Source organism: Schistocerca americana, chromosome X (assembly GCF_021461395.2).
Source record: "Schistocerca americana isolate TAMUIC-IGC-003095 chromosome X, iqSchAmer2.1, whole genome shotgun sequence".
Lineage (NCBI taxonomy): Eukaryota > Metazoa > Arthropoda > Insecta > Orthoptera > Acrididae > Schistocerca > Schistocerca americana.
Genome location: NC_060130.1, coordinates 627028966 through 627049823, shown reverse-complemented (window position 1 = coordinate 627049823; position 20858 = coordinate 627028966). Strand labels below are relative to the sequence as shown.

At 42.8% G+C, this 20858-nt stretch overlaps 1 protein-coding gene across 1 annotated transcript in view; it reads left to right on the top strand.

The window, feature by feature from the left end:
* LOC124556642 (putative transcription factor capicua) overlaps positions 1–20858 on the top strand; it is a 347411-nt gene that overhangs the window by 149293 nt on the left and 177260 nt on the right. Inside the window, exons 8-11 of the mRNA XM_047130607.1 lie at positions 4305–5158; positions 6347–6732; positions 8262–8447; positions 10801–11052. Of these exons, the coding sequence (XP_046986563.1) occupies positions 4305–5158; positions 6347–6732; positions 8262–8447; positions 10801–11052 (1678 nt within the window). The remainder of the gene's footprint in view (positions 1–4304; positions 5159–6346; positions 6733–8261; positions 8448–10800; positions 11053–20858) is intronic.

Below are 20858 nucleotides of genomic sequence, written 5' to 3'. Positions count from 1 at the left end.
TAATGTGTACTTTCTTTTTTAATTTATTTACTGAGGCAGAGGTTTTGGCGCCAGTATTTATCTTTGTGCCTGCAACGCATGCCTGTGTAGCACTACATACATTTGACGGCAGAAGTTAGTTGTGGTGGCACCTACCAACATTTTTAGAACTTCCGCTTACTTTGCACTCGATTCTAAGCCGCAGGCGGTTTTTTGGATTACAAAAACCGGAAAAAAGTGCGGCTTAGATTCGAGTAAATACAGTAGTTATTTTCTTTTAAGGTAAGCTTTGTTTCACCAAGTGGAAATTTCATCTATACCATTCAGGATTTTTTCAAGTTCCTCAGCAGAGATACTTGCCATTAGACAATTATCATCCAGCAGAGATAACTGCCATTAGACAATTATCATCATGCATGAACAATTCAAGAATACTGCTGAGTCTGTCTGATGTACTGTTTGTGTTGTCAGTAAATACAGATCTGTAAGACACTTTCTTTGAGCCCTCTAGACATTACGTTTGTTTCTGTTGGCCTACAATAAGACGTACTGGGTTCCTTACAGAAAGAATTAATTTAACTACCTGCACCTTAAATATTTTGCTATTTGAGTAGTTGTTAATGACGCATCATGCAAAGAAAACATGAAATTAAACAATCCTAACTATGATTTTGTTGCACCTGTTTGCAGCCCCCCCCCCTCCACCACCCCTCCCCCCCCCCCCTCATCCAAGGCTGATGTAGCATCTTTGTTTTCTTTTTCCACACTTTTAACTGTTTCATAACATATTTTATTTACAGTTATTTTGGACATGCTGGTGAATGTTTTTGCCTAAAAGAGTTTGCCACAGAAGAAATGTATTGAAGAGATTGTCCAACATTTTGGCTTTTAAAGAATATTGAGAGAAACAGATGTTCCCTGTGTATCTGTTATGTGCAAAAGTTAATCTGAAAATTGCAGGTTTCATGCATTAATCTATTTCCATACATCCCTACCAGGGATATTCAGCCTCATTGCACACCCTGTCTGGCACTTGTAAACCTAAAAGAATTTACTGTCTCCTCATTGCCCCCTCTTTTTCTAACACATGTTCATCCCCCCCCCCCCCCCCCCCCCAAAAAAAAAAGAAGGTATTTTGGGGAATATTTTTTATCTTTCTAGTGATTTATTTCTGTTGGAAAATTTATTGTTTACACATCAACTGCTGGTCTAACAAAAGTAGGAAAGGTAACTGTAGAACTGTTTTGAAACTTGACGTAGACTGAAGAAGGAAAGTACAGGGTGGCTGTAAATAAACTTTTACTGTCAAATTTCAGATGATAAAGCACAGCAATCGGTCATCCTTTTCTTGCAGGTTTTATTCGGCATATCTAGATTATGGCTTGTGCCTAGCCATTATCAATCCAACATTTGATAGTATGAATGCATCTTCTAGTACGCCAGTCTCCTGTTTTTCGGGCTTTTGTTACAAGAACTTTCTTGAAAGAACTTGTGATGAAGCAAGCTGAGATAATTTTAATTCCCCTCTTGTTTTGCCACTGCCTCCTTAAATTCGTTTTGTGACTTTTAACTAACTATCATTAACTTACATTAATATAATCTGCATTTCCATAAAAGAGAAAGATTGGCACTCAGTTTTAAAGAATATAACACCAGATCTTATTTTGTGCTTAGTTTTATGTATGTAATTGATTTTCTGATTTATTTTGACTATCCTTAGTTAGTATCATTTGTTATAGGGTGAAATCAGTGATTGTTTCGTAACTTAAATTCTATTGTTGACATATAAACAAGTATGAATTCTGTAATAATTGTAAACATTTGGAAGATGAAGTACTAGTAATCTTAAATGTATTAAAGGAAAAGTATTTATTTAGCTCTATTCAAAAACAAGTTAGCAAAACCAACCCTTCATTAATTCCAAAGTAATTAACAGTTTTGTCAGAAGTATCGTTTGGGTAACTATATTTGTTAATTTCATCATTTAAACAAATAATTCGGCCTAAACTTCATAATAGAAGAAACTGCTAAAAAGAACCACTTTTCGATGTATTCAGTTAATTTAATGACTTAAGTTTTAATTGTAACTTATGTAAATTTAACTTAGAACAGTGTGTAGTTTCAGTACCAACTTTTTGCCACGGCACAGTCAGTCCACGGCCAGGTTTCAGACAAGTAACCTGTGCTGGTTAGAACAACAACAATGCTTCAAATTAACTGTGAAAGAAGTGTTAAACAATTAGGCTGTGTGTAAAAACCAGTGACAGTGTCTGCTCCATAGGTACCTGATTATTCTTCAAGAACTTTGAACTTTGTGGTTAGGTTTTACTGCTCATAGATGTTCAACAAGAAAATATTTTAGCAGTATGTGGAGTTTCACCTGCTAACTATTAATGACGCTTATCAAACATTAAACATTAGTGCACTGGCCATATAACTGTGTATTATTGGGGGGTTGTTAACAGTGAAATTAAAGTACTGTGAAATGCAACTGTGCATTTGTTGGCTGCATTATTTAAAGTAGTCAGTATTAGAATCCACAACCCCCATTTTTCAGCCAGTGTAGCAACGCAGTACGTCGACACTGAGGACAACAAACGAAGAATTAAAAGCAGGTGGGACCGCCACAAACTGTGACAGAAACTCGAACAATAGGGGACTGACAAACTAGAACATGCATTGATAGTATGAAACGGTGCGTTGATAATGGCTACACACTAGGTTTGCTGAATAAAACCTGCAAGAAGAGGACAACTGATTGCTGTGCTCTATCATTTGAAAGTCATACACATTTGTTGAGTGCACCCACATTCCTAATGGAAGGTACCCAGATAAAACGTGTACTACTTGAGCCAGTGTAGACGGGACACTATTTACTGTATGAGTACACAACTTTATAGGAATGATGACCAGGCTGTGCGCTGAAGGATTTCTGGTGTTAGTATTGTTAGTGTCATGACTTGCTGTTAGGCATTGGCACTGATACGGTAACTAGGGTGGAACACAAGCAGCAGTGTGCATTACAGCAGCAGAGTGTCAACAAGGGTCTGTAGAAAGTGAGCAGGCTGTACTCATGAAGTTGTATCAAAACAACAGCAATAGTGCTGCTGTTCTTCGCGAGTATTGACACATTAAAGGAATACAGAGAGGTCCTCTTTCCACACCGGAGTTGAAGAATGGGATTTGGAAGTTTGAATTTACTGGTGATTTGGAAATTGCTCCTGGGATAGGGCAAGAGCCAATTGCACCGTGAATTGTTGAAGAAGGTACTGTTGCCATGGCTGAGAATGCTGTTCGCAATGTGCTTTCTTCAAGCAGTGCATAAGCTGTGTCACCACCTTCCTCCTAGATGTGGTACTAGTCTGAAAACTGCAGTATTTATCTGTAATAATTTTCAGTCCTTACGCAAAATTTTAAATTCTTGGCTGGATAATTCTTTAGCTCTAAGAAATAACTGACAGATGAGATTTGTCATACTGAGATACTCGTTCCTCACGACAACCATGCGAAAACTGAAGGAAAAATGTTTCGAGAAAGAAGCACAGTGGACCATTTTGACAGTTGAAGGCATTGAAAAACAATAGTTCAAGCAAAGCTTAGCAAAAATCCTCTTGTGAAGGATGCGGCAGTGAACAAGAATATTTATTACCATTTAAATATAAAATAACACCTCTAGTGTCCATTAATATAGAATATTCCTTTCTCTATTTATAAATATTTGCAGAATGATCGCAGATACAGTCTCACTCAAAATTCACTGAAGTGTTGAATGTTAATGTTTTAACAGTGTCTTGATTGGATTCTCTCTTTATATGTTTATCTTCATTATTACTTGTAATATGTGGATAGGATATTGCTTTTATGAAGTTCTCAATAACTTGGGCTTTGTTTTTAACATACAGTTGTTACTTTTTGCCCCATTTATTGTCCCTCTATCTTCTCCCTTCTTTATCTCATTTCTGACTCACTCTTCCTATTGCATCTTATCCTCGTTGAGTTGTCACCTGTGGAACCTGTGGTTGCTGAAGTGTTGCATATTAATGTGGTTAAATTTCACAGTTTTACAGATTTAATAAGCCGTGAACTCTGTAAATACACATTCAACGATTTTAAAATTTTAAAAGGAACAAATATAATAATTTGATAGGAATTCCTTTGTACTGAAAAGATTTTTCTTTTGACAGAGTTCAATACACATTGAATTTTCCTTATTACTGGCAAGAGATGTTTGTAATTTTTTTCTATTTTTCACGTACTTTCCATAGCAAAAAATGTCTGGTTACTGTACGTCTTTCATTCTTTTCTGAGCGTGTTTTTATTTACAGGCCCGAATTACTTCGTCCGAGTCAAGTTAATGTTCAGCATTCACCACCTCATCCGTCACCGGGTAACATGGGATCTTCACAGAATCACACATCTGGCATGGCAACGAGTGTCATTCGAATGTCACCAAATCCTGGGCGTGGACCACTAGCATCTTCTGTGATGAATTCCCATCAGCAGCACCATTCGTGGCACATTGACAGTCCAGTTTCTTGCTCCTATAGTGATGTTCCATCACAGCAGCAGTCGAATGATGGGTATCCAAATAGTGTAACATCCACTCCACAGCATCACCACCAGCAACAGCAGAACATAATCCTACAACAGGCTCTGACGAGTCCTCAGGATCTGCAGACAACACCACATGCACATACTGACCCAGTTAGGTCGGAACGACATCTAAAGCAGCCGACACAGCATAGTAGTATTCCGTTGTTACCAATGGTGAAAAATGAAGCAATAGATTGCTCTGCTTCGGTAAATACTGTTGGCAGTGATGAAATTTACTGTGTAATACAACAACAAGCACCACAGTCTGAAAAGAAATACATCACAGTGAAGAATGACTCTGAGAAACTTCCAGCTCTCGTGACAAATCACATTCCCACTTCAAATCATCTCCAACAATCAGTAGTTGTTGACAGTGCATCAGTCCTGAAACAGGCCAGTAAAATTGGCCTTCATGTTTCTATGTCGCAGGCTGTAGAAACAGCAAAGACGCCAACAACCCGGGAACAGTCGCCACTGACTGTACCTCCGGTGAACAACCAACCTGTAATTGTGCACCCTATGCATCTTTTGCCTGTACTGCCACCTGCTCAGAAAAGGGGAGAACCTCGGGAAAAAAACAACGTCAGTAAGTACACAAACAAGTTTTGCATTTTATTAGTATTAATTGATCATTTCACTGTGATTATACTTGTCAATGTGTGTCATATTCTGTTTTGTTTCTCACTAATACTTCTGCTGTTGTTTGGCATATCATAACAGAATTGTGATAGTATTTTTACCAGTTTTTAAGATTGAGAAATTGGGCTGCAATTTTATGTTCCATTGTCAATTTGTTTAAGGAAACTGGGAATATTTGCATTGGAATGAATGAATGTGTGACTGAAACCCCAGTCCTCACCTCACTTAGTTCTTAGGGTGGTTGTGATCCCCTTTTTCAATGTGTCATACATGTAAACTTAACCTAGAAAAAAAGAGGCAAATACAATTCATCTTTATGCTAGTTAAGAAAGTGGTAAGAAAAATACAGAATTCTACAACAGTCTGAGCTTCCACATACTATGGCAATGTAAAAATTATTGCATGCAAGGTAAAAGAAGAAGAAATCCGTCACTGCATCTCTCATTTCTCACTCATCGACAAGGATGTCATAGGTGTGGAATATGAGTTCAGATTTGACAGGACTGTGGAACACTTAAGCCATGTTCTTTGAGAGGTTGTCTTGACATTCACCTTTAGTGGTATAGGAAATGTAAATTGGGGTGACTTTCAGTGCATTTGAAGCTGAATTCTTGTTGCAGTCTCACACCTCTTGTGTTTCTTGTAGACTGTGATTGAGAACTTAATGAAGAACCTAAGAGAAGATTGGGAAAAGCATGAATAACAAACACACACACACACACACACACACACACACACACACACACACACCTGTATAGCTGTACTGTACTGCCACCACAGCCCTACAGCTTGAATAATGGGCTGAGAAATTGTGTCAGATTGAGTGGGCCACAACTATTTGTGCCTTCCTGTTGTTTGAGAACACTAAAACAAGATAGGAATACTGCATCAGAATGAATCTGTAGGGCCAGATGCCACATTTTGTGGAAAAGGGATCTTTTTTAAGGCTTTATGGCTGCTGAGCTTACTGGTAATGCAGCTAATGAAAAGATGAGGTGATGAAATTTGCTGTCCTGTATATCTTTCATTTAATTATTTTATACCTCATTTGATAGAGACAAGAACTGGAGATATTTTGTGGCATGTAAAATATCAGTTTTTGATAGTTTTGTAATGAGAAATATTTTTCCTCCAGGTGCAAATAATTCTCAGTCCCTCTCCTTATATCCTTGGGAGTCTCTAGTACCTATACTGTCAAACCCGCAGAGCAACTCTTCCTCACCACCCCTCAATCTATCACCACCTCTATCTGCTCCACCTGCAGCATCAACTTCATGTTTCTCGGAGTCCGTGAAGCACGAACGAGAAAGAGAAATAAAAACGAGTGACGATCTCGATGGCTCGGGAGGAGATGCCGACTGTGTTGACATGCTCCCTCCAGGAGAAGAAGAGGACGATGTATTTGAACCTGAGGGCACATCTTCAGAGCAAACAGTGATCGATGCGGCTGCAGCATGCAAACGCAGAACACAGTCCCTCAGTGCCCTACAGAATACAAAGGAACCTCAAAGTCCACAAAAGGTAGATTATTTGCAATTTGTTTATTTGTAGTCTTGGAAAGTTATGTAACGGTATGTGTGATATTTAGGTTGTATTCTTTCTGCTTACAGTTTTACCGCCAAGCATTGTGCTACTTTCAACTGGTTACTTGTACATTCTGTCTTCTGGTCTTAAGATTGCAGCAACTTCACTCTCCTTAAATTTCTCTCTGTTTTCACTTATCTTTAACTCCTTGTAAATAATATTTATTGTTGGCTTACAAAAACTGTGTCAGTGTAGCTAACATTCTAGAGACATCATGTTTTGCGTCAAATTAGTGACTAGTGATGTCCAGCATTGTTATAAGTCACTGAGAATACTACCTAGCATTTTTAGCAGGCCATGTGATGTATTGTTAATTTGTAGATAACTATTTGAGAAATTACATGTTTATTTTACTAGGAAGAAATGAACATGGCAAACCCCTAAAAAGAGCCCTAAATCTGGAGTTTTGTAGATTAACTATCACTTGTGGGGATTACATAGATTATAAACCTGTGGAAAAGTCATAGAGTGCAGTTGTCTCAAAAATCGCAGCAGTGTGTAAGGACTTTCAACATAGAAGGAACTAAAGTATAAAAAATGCCATTAAGAAGGAAAAGTAGGCCAATCTTTAATTGCTCATTTGAGAGTGCCACAAGTAAGTGAATCACATTGTCTTGATACAGATTGATGCAGTTAAGATACAAAAGAAGAGAAGAAGGGAATTCATAAGTTATAAAAGAAGTAACAAAAATGGAAGTCAGTTCAGTACTAACCAAATAGAGCTTCAGGCTGCTAAACAGTGGACTGGCACATAGATAAAGTGAAAAACTGAACAGCCTTCAGACAGATTCCTTCATAAGAGCTTTCAAATAGACATGCAACAATTTTGAGAATCACAAAGTAGTGGAAAGGCATAAAAAAGAAAAAAAGTACTCCTAGCTTTTGGAATAACAGGTTCCTTTTACATGGAGCAAAGAGATTGTTTGCTAGTGGAGGTTATAAAGGGGGAACAGGCAGCTCGTTCAGGCCCTATGTTAGGGGAAGCCACATGTTGGGAGAAAGGAGGCAAAGCTGAAGGAAAAATACACCAGAAGCAGTAGGCTAGAGTAGATCAATGTTGAGAGCAGCAACTAAGTTTTGAAACTGTGCAAGTAACTGCTCCCAGAAAAGCCAAATGACAGATTGCAATACTGGTTTCAGGTATGACGACCATCCTTCAGTGGCTTAAAATGTTCCTTATACATGTAAAGTGTGAGAAGTGTGTGTATTTGTTATGAATGTGTAGCTGTTTTTATTTTAAAAGAAAAAAATAATTAAACTTATATTAATAGTAATGATAATGTTGGATAGTGCTATCTGAAATGCGCGTATTTCTTACAAAGCTTGATATTAGCTGCTGATTTGTTTTCTGGAGATCTTTGTTCATTTCAACAGAATTTTTTTTTTAAAATTGTAAAAATTAGGCCCCTTACTATTTAAATTTTCCATTAAAACAAATAAATATACTCAATAATTTAAATTTCCAGGTGAAAGAGAGAGATCGAATACGTAGACCAATGAATGCATTTATGATATTTAGCAAAAGACATCGAGCTTTAGTCCATCAGCGCCACCCCAATCAGGATAATCGAACTGTATCAAAGATTCTCGGGGAATGGTGGTATGCATTGGGTCAAGAAGAAAAAAGGAAGTATCATGACCTAGCACTGGAGGTAAGCAACATTGCAAGCTCCTTCTCTGTGAGATTTATGTTAACAGAGATCCATGGATATTATCTTGTCATTTTTAGCAAATTTCCATTAACATTTCAATATAGTTACTGTTGTAATGAACGGTTGGTTAGATTGTCACATTTTACTGGGTTGAAAAATGGAATATTTATAGAATGATGATGAAACTACTAGAATAAAAAATTAGCTTTCACAAGAATTATGAGTATTTGGAGTTCCCTGCCTTTATTTGGCAATATAACACTATTATGCAGTATAAGTCCCTTATAGTGTGTAATGATAAGCTCAATAAATCAATAAAGAGTAAATAAAACAAGAGTTATTGCACCAAAAGTGGCAAAAAAGAAAATTATTTTTGTTAAAATGCCAGTGAAGGTGCAAATGGCTGTACTGTTAACTGTTAATTAGACATGGCTCCTAGAATGTAGTTAACTCCTGTTACTGGGTCATTATTGAATCACTAACAAGTCATATTTAGGTGTGTAGTTTGGTGGATAAGTTTCAGACTGTGATGGCTGGGTGTTGTGTGCTGTCCTTAGGTTAGTTAGGTTTAAGTAGTTCTAAGTTCTAGAGGACTGATGACCATAGATGTTAAGTCCCATAGTGCTCAGAGCCATTTGAGCCAAGTTTCAGACTAAAAGTCCATAATTGTGGGTTTCAATCTTCATTCAATCCAAGGATTATTTCTGTTGCTTATCACTTCTTTCAGCTCTGGCAATGATAACCAATTTGAAAAGTGCCAAGTTGTAGGTACCATGGTTCAGAGTTCACGCAGTACACTCTCTGTAACTTGTTGGGGAAGTCAGTTCAGAGATAGGAGGAAGGGGATGTCCTACTGCATCTAATAGCATCATGTTGGTAAAACACTGCTATAGTCTGTCGGTAAACTGAAGAGCGAGCGAGCGAGTCCCCACTCTGCCTACCCTGCTACGTCACAGGGCTCTTCTACAGGCTGTTTCACAACGTAGTACCGGCCCTGCCGCGGCGCGCGTTTAAATCTGTGGCGACGCCGTGTCCAGATACGTCCCGGCTGTGTTTAGTTTTAGACAAATGCTTTAATATAAGGAAAACAAAAGACGATAGCTTCTTTGAAACAAAACGTTACAGAGTAATTAATATTAACATAAGAACGGAAGTCAGGATTCTGCTACAAACATAGAACCGAATGCCTACTCATGTGAATGTATGTTCCTCTATTCGTAAGACGAACCAGATATCGTGCAATCAATCTGTAGAATTTAAGGCTTGTTCTTATTTTGTGTTTCTGCTAAAAGGTTGAATGTTTCTTTGAAGGGCTGCATTGAAACTTAACAACTCTTACGTCACGAAGAGTGTTTAAAAAGTAACCAGAAATTTATAATTTCGTGTGTTATATTAGTTCGATTCGCACTGCTTTTTTTGTCACTGTCTTCGTAAAGATGTCTGAAAAGTATTTCCAGGTAAATACCATTTCACACAATGTCTTGTGTAAAACATCTTTCTGCCAAGGAAAACGTATTTTTTGTTTCACGGCAGTAAGTAATTTCCGTAATGGGGGCACTATTTTTTGTTTATGTAAAAGTCCTCTGTCGTTTGTCGAATGACCGATTTTGTTAAACTGTCTATAACGGTGGGTTTCCTCCCTAAATTATTAGTTTTCCTTTGCGACGATTCCAGTAAACCATGCGGCTTATTTGCGCGTTCCTTCCTTATGCGTCCTATTGTGGCGAGGCTGACGTTTGCATAAACTGCAGCCCTTTGATTGCGACTGGTAATATTAGTCAACAGTTCGTTTTGTGTCTCCTCCTCAACACACGCTGTAATAAAGTTAGAGACGATCGAAAGCTCGTTACTCCACAAATACCTCCTCTTCTTCGTATTCTGTACATTTTCTTGCAATGCAGGGCGATTATCCATCGCTTCCGGATACTGAAGTATATCAGTGAGTACACAAAGTCAACTGACTGACACTGGCAACTAAGGTCCCACGAACAGAAACGACGTATATCACTGCACCCTGAAATACACTGCTAGACAGGTAAGGGGCAATTGATTTTGGGTGGCCCTGTAGGCCAGTGACAGGGTTCTTCCGGGAAAGGCCACTTCCCCCACCAAAAGCGCTGCTCGCTCTTGAGTTTACAGACAGACTATATATTCAAACCAACCTTCAGGTTGAGGACAGATTTATCCTAAAGATTGGTAAAGCAAAGTAAAGGTAAATTTTATTGAGTTGATTTAAACCTGAAAATATATCTTGCAGATTTAGTATTTTTCAGATATTTTTATGTAGTTGTCCTTTACATTTCTCAAGTACTGGTACTTTTGTCATTGCTTGTGTATGACTTGCAAATTATAGGTAAAGGAGGCACATTTCAGAGCTCATCCTGACTGGAAGTGGTGTAGTAAAGATCGTAGGAAATCTTCAACAAGCTCCTGTAAAGGTGAGCTTCGTGGGAAACTTGGATCAGTAGATGAAGGAAGTGATACAGTCCAAAGCGGGCAACAAAGCCCAGGACCTGTCCAAAATGTCACTCATTCCCAGCCAACTGACAGTAGTGGAATTCCAGCTGTTTCTGCATTTCAAGGAGATGAACTACAAAATGTTGAGGTATGTGTAGTAAGATTTCATCAGTTCTCTTTGTAAACCTTATGTCTGTGTCTTGTGCAGCTCTACTAGTAACATACAAGAGGGTTTCACTAGTGTACTAAGTTGTAGGAATGTAGTGCTGGTTATGAATTTGGTACATGGAGATGGTCTTCAATACAATTCGGCAGGAAATGCAGCGATAATATGCTATGCATATTTAATTAGCTTAAAACCCACCATGAATTGGACATGAATACTGGGAAAATAGGGGATGATCTTATATTTTGATAGGTTTCTGTGTCTGGAGGCTGTTTATTGGATGGTGTCTGGCTTGAGTGAGAATTGACACACAATGTGGAGCAAAGAAGTGTAAGTAGCACAGTTCTGCAATACAGTGCATGCTGCAATGCAGAGCAAAAGTATCTTGCACAGCATTTTTGCTGAAAGAGTTACAACTGTGTTAGTTTCTTCCAGTATGTGTGTAATTACCCGGAACTAGTAATTAGTATTTCCCCTGCACCTAATGAAACCTTTGAGGACAAGGACAATAAATTGTGACTTGACTTCCGCAAGGCGTTCGATACAGTTCCCCACAGTCGTTTAATGAACAAAGTAAGAGCATATGGACGATCAGACCAATTGTGTGATTGGATTGAGGAGTTCCTAGATAACAGAACGCAGCATGTCATTCTCAATGGAGAGAAGTCTTCCGAGGTAAGAGTGATTTCAGGTGTGCCGCAGGGGAGTGTCATAGGACCGTTGCTATTCACAATATACGTAAATGACCTGGTGGATGACATCGGAAGTTCACTGAGGCTTTTTGCAGATGATGCTGTGGTGTATCGAGAGGTTGTAACAATGGAAAATTGTACTGAAATGCAGGAGGATCTGCAGCGAATTGACGCATGGTGCAGGGAATGGCAATTGAATCTCAATGTAGACAAGTGTAATGTGCTGCGAATACATAGAAAGATAGATCCCTTATCATTTAGCTACAAAATAGCAGGTCAGCAACTGGAAGCAGTTAATTCCATAAATTATCTGGGAGTAGGCATTAGGAGTGATTTAAAATGGAATGATCATATAAAGTTGATCGTTGGTAAAGCAGATGCCAGACTGAGATTCATTGGAAGAATCCTAAGGAAATGCAATCCGAAAACAAAGGAAGTAGGTTACAGTATGCTTGTTCGCCCACTGCTTGAATACTGCTCAGCAGTGTGGGATCTGTACCAGATAGGGTTGATAGAAGAGATAGAGAAGATCCAATGGAGAGCAGCGCACTTCGTTATAGGATCATTTAGTAATCGCGAAAGCGTTACGGAGATAATAGATAAACTCCAGTAGAAGACTCTGCAGGAGAGACGCTCAGTAGCTCGGTATGGGCTTTTGTTAAAGTTTTGAGAACATACCTTCACCGAAGAGTCAAGCAGTATATTGCTCCCTCCTACGTATATCTTGCGAAGAGACCATGAGGATAAAATCAGAGAGATTAGAGCCCACACAGAAGCATACCGACAATCCTTCTTTCCATGAACAATACGAGACTGGAATAGAAGGGAGAACCGATAGAGGTACTAAGGGTACCCTCCGCCACACACCGTCAGTTGGCCTGCGGAGTATGGATGTAGATGTAGAATCTGTCCTGATAGAATGCAGGATATTTTTGTCTGTAGGATATGAGAAATAAGATGACAAATAGTGATATCACACAGCATCTGATCATCTGGCTGTGCACCAGTGAACTCTGATAAATTTCATCTCTCTTTGCAGTAGAGATGGCCACAACCATTCTTTTAGAGATCAAATCAGAACTGCTCAGTTTCTTAAATGAACTAGGACTTTGTCATAACTTTCCATTCACTGTTCATGTGCTAAAGTAAATAAAGCGAGTGCGCCTTGCCTTTTATTTCAGTTCACTGTGCAATAGGCAGCAGAGAAGAATGCCTGTGAGGGATGAAATGGGGATTGTGGAAAGTCTTTTCCCCTCACTTGATTCCATGTGTGCGTGCATGTTGGCTATCCAAAAAATATTGCACCACCAGTAGACCTGATTGTCAGTCTTTTATGTCGCAGTTCACCAGTTGTGTTCTCAGTTTCTTATTTTATTTACTTGCACTTCCATTGCCAAAGGGGTAAATTCAAGTGAAAAGTGAAGACAGACATCACACTCACATTAAAAGCAAGAAGCAGATGTGAAAGTCTTACCATTGGTGATGTTTTAACTGAATAAAAGAACGTGTATTGTTATGGAAAAAAAAAGTTTCATTAGTTGCAAACACAGTACCAGTATAAATAAGTTATTGATACGACACTTATTGATACCAGCTACACAAATCGGGTGCTGCCTGGGGACTGGGTGTTTCTGTTGTCCTCATCATTGCACCATCGTCGTCATTATTCCTGACAATGGCTAGATTGGACTGTGAAAAAAATTGGACTGTCGTGAAAATTGGGACTTTGTATGGATGCTGATGACCGCACAGTTGAGTGCCCCACAAACTGTGCTGCAGGCAGTGTCGCGTAGCGATTAGCATCACTGGCAAGCATGTTGTGGGTTGCCACTTCAAACATGACTATCAGCTGTTATTTGTTATTTAGTATTTATCATTTCTGGAAGGTTATCGAAATTTCTAATGTTTGTAATGTTTTTACATTCTGGAATACACTCCTGGAAATTGAAATAAGAACACCGTGAATTCATTGTCCCAGGAAGGGGAAACTTTATTGACACATTCCTGGGGTCAGATACATCACATGATCACACTGACAGAACCACAGGCACATAGACACAGGCAACAGAGCATGCACAATGTCGGCACTAGTACAGTGTATATCCACCTTTCGCAGCAATGCAGGCTGCTATTCTCCCATGGAGACGATCGTAGAGATGCTGGATGTAGTCCTGTGGAACGGCTTGCTATGCCATTTCCACCTGGCGCCTCAGTTGGACCAGCGTTCGTGCTGGACGTGCAGACCGCGTGAGACGACGCTTCATCCAGTCCCAAACATGCTCAATGGGGGACAGATCCGGAGATCTTGCTGGCCAGGGTAGTTGACTTACACCTTCTAGAGCATGTTGGGTGGCACGGGATACATGCGGACGTGCATTGTCCTGTTGTAACAGCAAGTTCCCTTGCCAGTCTAGGAATGGTAGAACGATGGGTTCGATAACGGTTTGGATGTACCGTGCACTATTCAGTGTCCCCTCGACGATCACCAGTGGTGTACGGCCAGTGTAGGAGATCGCTCCCCACACCATGATGCCGGGTGTTGGCCCTGTGTGCCTCGGTCGTATGCAGTCCTGATTGTGGCGCTCACCTGCACGGCGCCAAACACGCATACGACCATCATTGGCACCAAGGCAGAAGCGACTCTCATCGCTGAAGACGACACGTCTCCATTCGTCCCTCCATTCACGCCTTTCGCGACACCACTGGAGGCGGGCTGCACGATGTTGGGGCGTGAGCGGAAGACGGCCTAACGGTGTGCGGGACCGTAGCCCAGCTTCATGGAGACGGTTGCGAATGGTCCTCGCCGATACCCCAGGAGCAACAGTGTCCCTAATTTGCTGGGAAGTGGCGGTGCGGTCCCCTACGGCACTGCGTAGGACCCTACGGTCTTGGCGTGCATCCGTACGTCGCTGCGGTCCGGTCCCAGGTCGACGGGCACGTGCACCTTCCGCCGACCACTGGCGACAACATCGATGTACTGTGGAGACCTCACGCCCCACGTGTTGAGCAATTCGGCGGTACGTCCACCCGGCCTCCCGCATGCCCACTATACGCCCTCGCTCAAAGTCCGTCAACTGCACATACGGTTCACGTCCACGCTGTCGCGGCATGCTACCAGTGTTAAAGACTGCAATGGAGCTCCGTATGCCACGGCAAACTGGCTGACACTGACGGCGGCGGTGCACAAATGCTGCGCAGCTAGCGCCATTCGACGGCCAACACCGCGGTTCCTGGTGTGTCCGCTGTGCCGTGCGTGTGATCATTGCTTGTACAGCCCTCTAGCAGTGTCCGGAGCAAGTATGATGGGTCTGACACACCGGTGTCAATGTGTTCTTTTTTCCATTTCCAGGAGTGTATTTGATTACTGTATAAATAGCAGCATCCTACATCGAAGTGTTCATCTGGTCTGGTTGTATGTTGATATTTGTAAGAAACGTGTGTTCAGTGCTAAGTGTTGTACTTCACTGATGACCAGGCTTTCGGGTTTGGACTTGATTCTGGTTACAATGTGACATTGTTTGATGGAGATATTGGGGACTTCAAAAAATTTACAACACTGTGGCTCCAAGTAGACAACATAAAAGCCATCACTGCTGCTGAATATTCCATCCCTCACCCTCCTTCTTCTCCACGTCGCGTACCGGTCCCCTGGTGGACCGCAGCATGTAGAGACGCTTTACGTGCTCGTCGACGTGCTTTACGCACTTTTAAATGCCACCCTACAGTGGCGAATTGTATCAATTATAAACGATTACGTGCTCAGTGTCGTCGTATTATCAAAGAAAGCAAGAAAGCCAGCTGGGCTGCTTTCACAAGCACCTTCAACAGTTTTACTCCTTCTTCTGTTGTCTGGGGTAGCCTGCGCCGGCTATCTGGCACTAAGGTCCACTCACCGGTTTCTGGCTTGAAGGTCGCGAATGACGTCCTTGTGGCCCCTGAGGCTGTCTCCAATGCCTTCGGCCGCTTTTTCGCAGAGGTTTCGAGCTCCGCTCATTACCACCCTGCCTTCCTCCCCCGCAAACAGGCAGAGGAGGCTAGGCCACTTAACTTCCGCTCCTCGAATTGTGAAAGTTATAATGCCCCATTCACCATGCGGGAACTCGAAAACGCACTTGGCCGATCACGGTCCTCTGCTCCAGGGCCAGATTCTATTCATATTCAGATGCTGAAGAACCTTTCTCCTGCGGGTAAAGGTTTTCTTCTTCGTACATACAATCGCATCTGGATTGAGGGACATGTTCCCGCATGCTGGCGCGAGTCTATTGTTGTCCCGATTCCTAAGCCGGGGAAGGACAAGCACTTGCCTTCCAGTTATCGACCTATCTCGCTTACCAGCTGTGTCTGTAAAGTGATGGAGCGAATGGTTAACTCTCGATTGGTTTGGCTGCTCGAGTCTCGACGCCTACTTACCAATGTACAATGTGGATTTCGTAGGTGCCGCTCTGCTGTTGACCATCTGGTTACCTTGTCGACCTTCATTATGAATAACTTCTTGCGGAAGCGCCCGACCGCGGCTGTGTTCTTTGATTTGGAGAAGGCTTACGACACCTGTTGGAAGGCGGGCATCCTCCGCACCATGCATACATGGGGCCTTCGCGGTCGCCTCCCTCTTTTTATTCGTTCCTTTTTAATGGATCGACAGTTCAGGGTACGTGTGGGTTCTGTCCTGTCCGACACCTTTCGCCAGGAGAATGGGGTGCCACAGGGCTCAGTTTTGAGCGTCGCTCTCTTCGCCATCGCGATCAATCCAATAATGGATTGCCTCCCAGCTGATGTATCAGGCTCCCTTTTCGTGGACGATTTTACCATCTATTGCAGCGCGCAGTGTACACGTGTCCTGGAGCGCTGTCTTCAGCGTTCTCTTGACCGTCTTTACTCCTGGAGTGTCGCCAATGGCTTCCGTTTTTCTGCCGAGAAGACGGTCTGTATTAACTTCTGGCGATACAAAGAGTTTCTCCCACCGTCCTTAAGACTCGGTCCCGTTGCTCTCCCAATCGTGGAGACAACCAAATTTTTAGGCCTTACATTTGACAGGAAACTTAGCTGGTCTCCACATGTGTCATATTTGGCCGCCCGTTGTACCCGTTCTTTAAATGTCCTCCGTGTTCTCAGTGGTCTGTCGTGGGGAGCGGATCGAACCGTCCTACTTCGTCTATATCGGTCGATCGTCCGCTCCAAGCTGGATTATGGGAGCTTCGTATACTCCTCTGCACGGCCATCCATCTTACGCCACCTCAACTCCATACAACATCGGGGTTTACGACTTGCGATCGGAGCATTTTATACCAGTCCCGTAGAGAGTCTTCATGCTGACGCTGGCGAATTGCCACTCACCTACCGGCGCGATATACTGCTTTGTCGGTATGCCTGTCGGCTACTGTCAATGCCCGACCATCCGTCTTATCGTTCCTTTTTTGACGACTCTCTTGACCGTCAATACGGGTTGTACGTCTCTGCCCTGCTACCCCCTGGCGTTCGCTTTCGTCGCCTCCTTCAACACCTTACTTTTTCCCTCCCTGCAACCTTTCGAGTGGGCGAGAGCCGCACGCCACCTTGGCTCCAGGCTCAGGTCCGCGTTCACCTTGACCTCAGCTCGCTCCCAAAAGAGGTCACTCCCGGTTCGGTCTACCACTCCCGTTTTTTTGGAACTTCGTTCGAAGTTCATCGACATGACTTTCATTTATACAGGTGGCTCTAAGACCAATGACGGGGTCGGGTGTTCCTTTATTGTCGAGGCACAAAGTTTCAAATACCGGCTCCATGGCCATTGTTCGGTCTTCACAGCTGAGCTCTTTGCCCTCTACCAGGCTGTTCTTTACATCTGCCGCCCCTGACATTCTGCTTATGTCATCTGCTCAGATTCCCTGAGCGCCATACAGAGCCTCAGTGATCCGTACCCGGTTCACCCTTTCATACACCGGATCCAACGCTCTCTTCAGCAGCTGGTGGACGTCGGTTCTCCAGTTAGCTTTATGTGGGTTCCTGGCCATGTCGGTATCCCTGGGAACGAAGCTGCAGATGCCGCGGCCAAGGCTGCGGTCCTCCAGCCTCGGACAGCTTCTTGTTGTGTCCCTTCGTCCGATTTTAGCAGGGTGATTTGTCGGCGCATCTTATCTCTGTGGCATGCCGATTGGGCTGCACTTACCGACAACAAGCTTCGGGCCTTAAAACCTCTTCCCGTGGCTTGGACGTCCTCCTCACGCCCTTCTCGGCGGGAGGAGGTCGTTTTAGCCCGGTTAAGAATTGGACACTGCCGGTTCAGCCATCGCCATCTGCTGACGGCTGCGCCGGCGCCGTTCTGCCCATGTGGGCACTTGCTGACGGTTAGACACATTTTAATGTCCTGTCCAGATCTTAACACACTGCGCCTCGATCTTAACCTGCCAAATACTTTCGATGCCATTTTAGCGGATGACCCACGAGCAGCTGCTCGTGTTCTTCGTTTTATCAATTTGACAAACCTCGCTAAGGACATTTGATGATGCTGTTTTTTAATCCTATGCCTGTCAGTCTGTCTTTTATCGTGTTTTCCCTTTTAGTTGTTGTGGTCAACTTGTGCCTCGCGGTGCATTCTTAGAGTAGTCAGGGCGCTAATGACCATTGAAGTTGTGCGCCCTAAAACCACAAAAAAAAAAAAAAAAAAATAAAAGCCATCACGTACATGGACAGGAATACACTCAGTACATTACTCCCACAGTCCAGATGTTCTGGAGACCAATGAATTCCAAAACAGCAATAAGTCAGCTACGCATCGGGCATCTGTCAGTGTTTTCTGGAGGTGCTAGTCAAATGACTGGAAGGATATGACCAAGTTGCCAAACACGTGCTGCAAAATGACAGCATTCAAACTTCAGAGACACCTCGGTTTTCACTTGTGATCCTTGTGAAGAAGAAGGATGGCACATGGTGTTTGTGCATTGATGACACACTGTGTGATGATGGCATGATGTAATTGGTAAATGTGCACTTTTACTTCTATGGCAAAACCTTTTAGTGGCTCAAAAACAATGAAGAGAAGCTCATTAGCTGAGATAAATTCAAGTGCCGAACTGAAGAAAAAGTGTGGCGACAATCAGCAGCAAGTCCTTTTAGCAGAAGAGCAGCACCTAATGTCATGGAGAAATGACACAGTCCTACATACAGAATGTTTTAGTCCTATCCCACGTGGTGAATCCGAAAATGACAGAAGCTGACAGAATTTGACACTTGTTGAAACTAGTTGCAGAAGACATGTACCAAGCTCTTACTAATGGATGGCACAATGACATGGTAATTGAAACTTCCTGGCAGATTAAAACTGTGTGCCGGACCGAGACTCAAACTCAGCACCTTTGCCTTCTGTGGGCAAGTGCTTGGGTAGCTCAGATGGTAGAGCACTTGCCCATGGAAGGCAAAGGTCCCGAGTTCAAGTCTCGGTCCGGCACACAGTTTTAATCTGTCAGGAAGTCTCATATCAGTGCACACTCCGCTGCAGGGTGAAAATCTCATGCTGGACATGGTAATTCATCAAGTGGTGCCTGTGCATTGAGAAAATACAACAGAAGACGAGTCAGATTAAAGAGTTATGGCTGCCTCCCAACTGTGGTCCCTGTGGCAGTTGTGGAAGACCACAGTGGCCTCACCTCTCTCAATACACCAGGTTGTGAGAGAAGAGATACAATATTCAATGGCAGCCAGAACTGCTGGACTGAATAGGCAAGAGATGGCAGCCATGAATGTTGACTCCATATCGCAGGAGGTAATAGAGAACATAAAAGATAAGGTGTATCAATCAGTCTTTAGCACTGATCTCTGCCACCAGTCAGATGTGTCGGGAAGAGTGAATTCGGTCAATCACACATAAGCTGCAGCTATCAAACAACCACCCTGCACTCAGCCAATGTGGGTGCAATTAACTTCTCAGTAAAGTATAACAGCCCACAGAACAGACATTTGGAAGATGGAAGATGACCTGCCAGTGTGCTTTCATTGGGGTCGCCCTGGATACTTTGTATGTTATTGCAGCAAAACAGGGAAAATTTTTACAACTGCTATGCCACAGGAAATCAACTATCACAACAGTGCTATTCACGCCAGTCAGTTGCAGATGATTGTAGTTGACCTATGGTATGCAGCCAATCACCGTTCCCTAGACCCCATTGTGGGTTCAGGGGCTGGAATAGACCTGCAGTATTCCTGCCTGCCATAAGAAGCAACTAAAAAGTGTCTCGTACCTTTTGGCTTAATGAGGTCCATTTTTTGGGTTTAACCTCCAACTTTCCAAATTCTGCAAAGTGCAGGTGATTTGGGGAAGGACACCTTACATGATGCATTATGTATCCATCGTGCTTTGAGACCTTCTGCACATGTTATTGTAATGGAAATGTAATTGCAACCATCATCCAGCCTTTTGGGCAAGGAAGTCTTACACAGTGCATGCTTTACATCCATTGTGTGCTATCATGTCCCGCAGCCATGACAATAATGGTTCTTTTTGTACCCAATATCCAGTGCAGTAGCCAGTCCTTCGTGAGAAGGGGGGGGGGGGGGGGGGGCAGGAGAATCACGTACCTTCTTGGTTGCCCCTTGCTCCCTGACAACACAGGGATCACAGTGCTGATGCATGAGCTGCAAACTCCCCATGTACGCCCAGGAGTAGATGTCTGTCTTCTTGAGGCATCAGGACTCCCAGTAATGGCCATTGTGCAGTGTGCCTTTGCTGTGTATGGATGGCTCCTGTGGGGAGAGCCCCTGGTCAGAGTATGTGACATCAGGGCGGATCACCCGAAATGAAGCAGACCAAGTCGTCTTTTGCTGGTGGCTGGATGGCCCCAGCAGTCTCTAACAAAGGAAGGGTAGATTTTAATGCCAAGAAGCGTGGCCCCAAATTGTTCCCCTCCCAAGCTACCCCATGGGAGGAATGTAGGGTTAAAGAAACAAGAGAGCCATATTTCCCTCAATCAGAACCAGTGGGGACTCCTTTCTAGCTACAAAGCCTCTATGTTTTGTTGAAATCCAGGAGGGTAAGTTTGGGGAAGTGGCAACACTGTCCAAAATGAGAAATGGGTCAGTCCTGGACAGCATCCCCATCCCAGTCTCAGGTGTGCCTGTGACAAG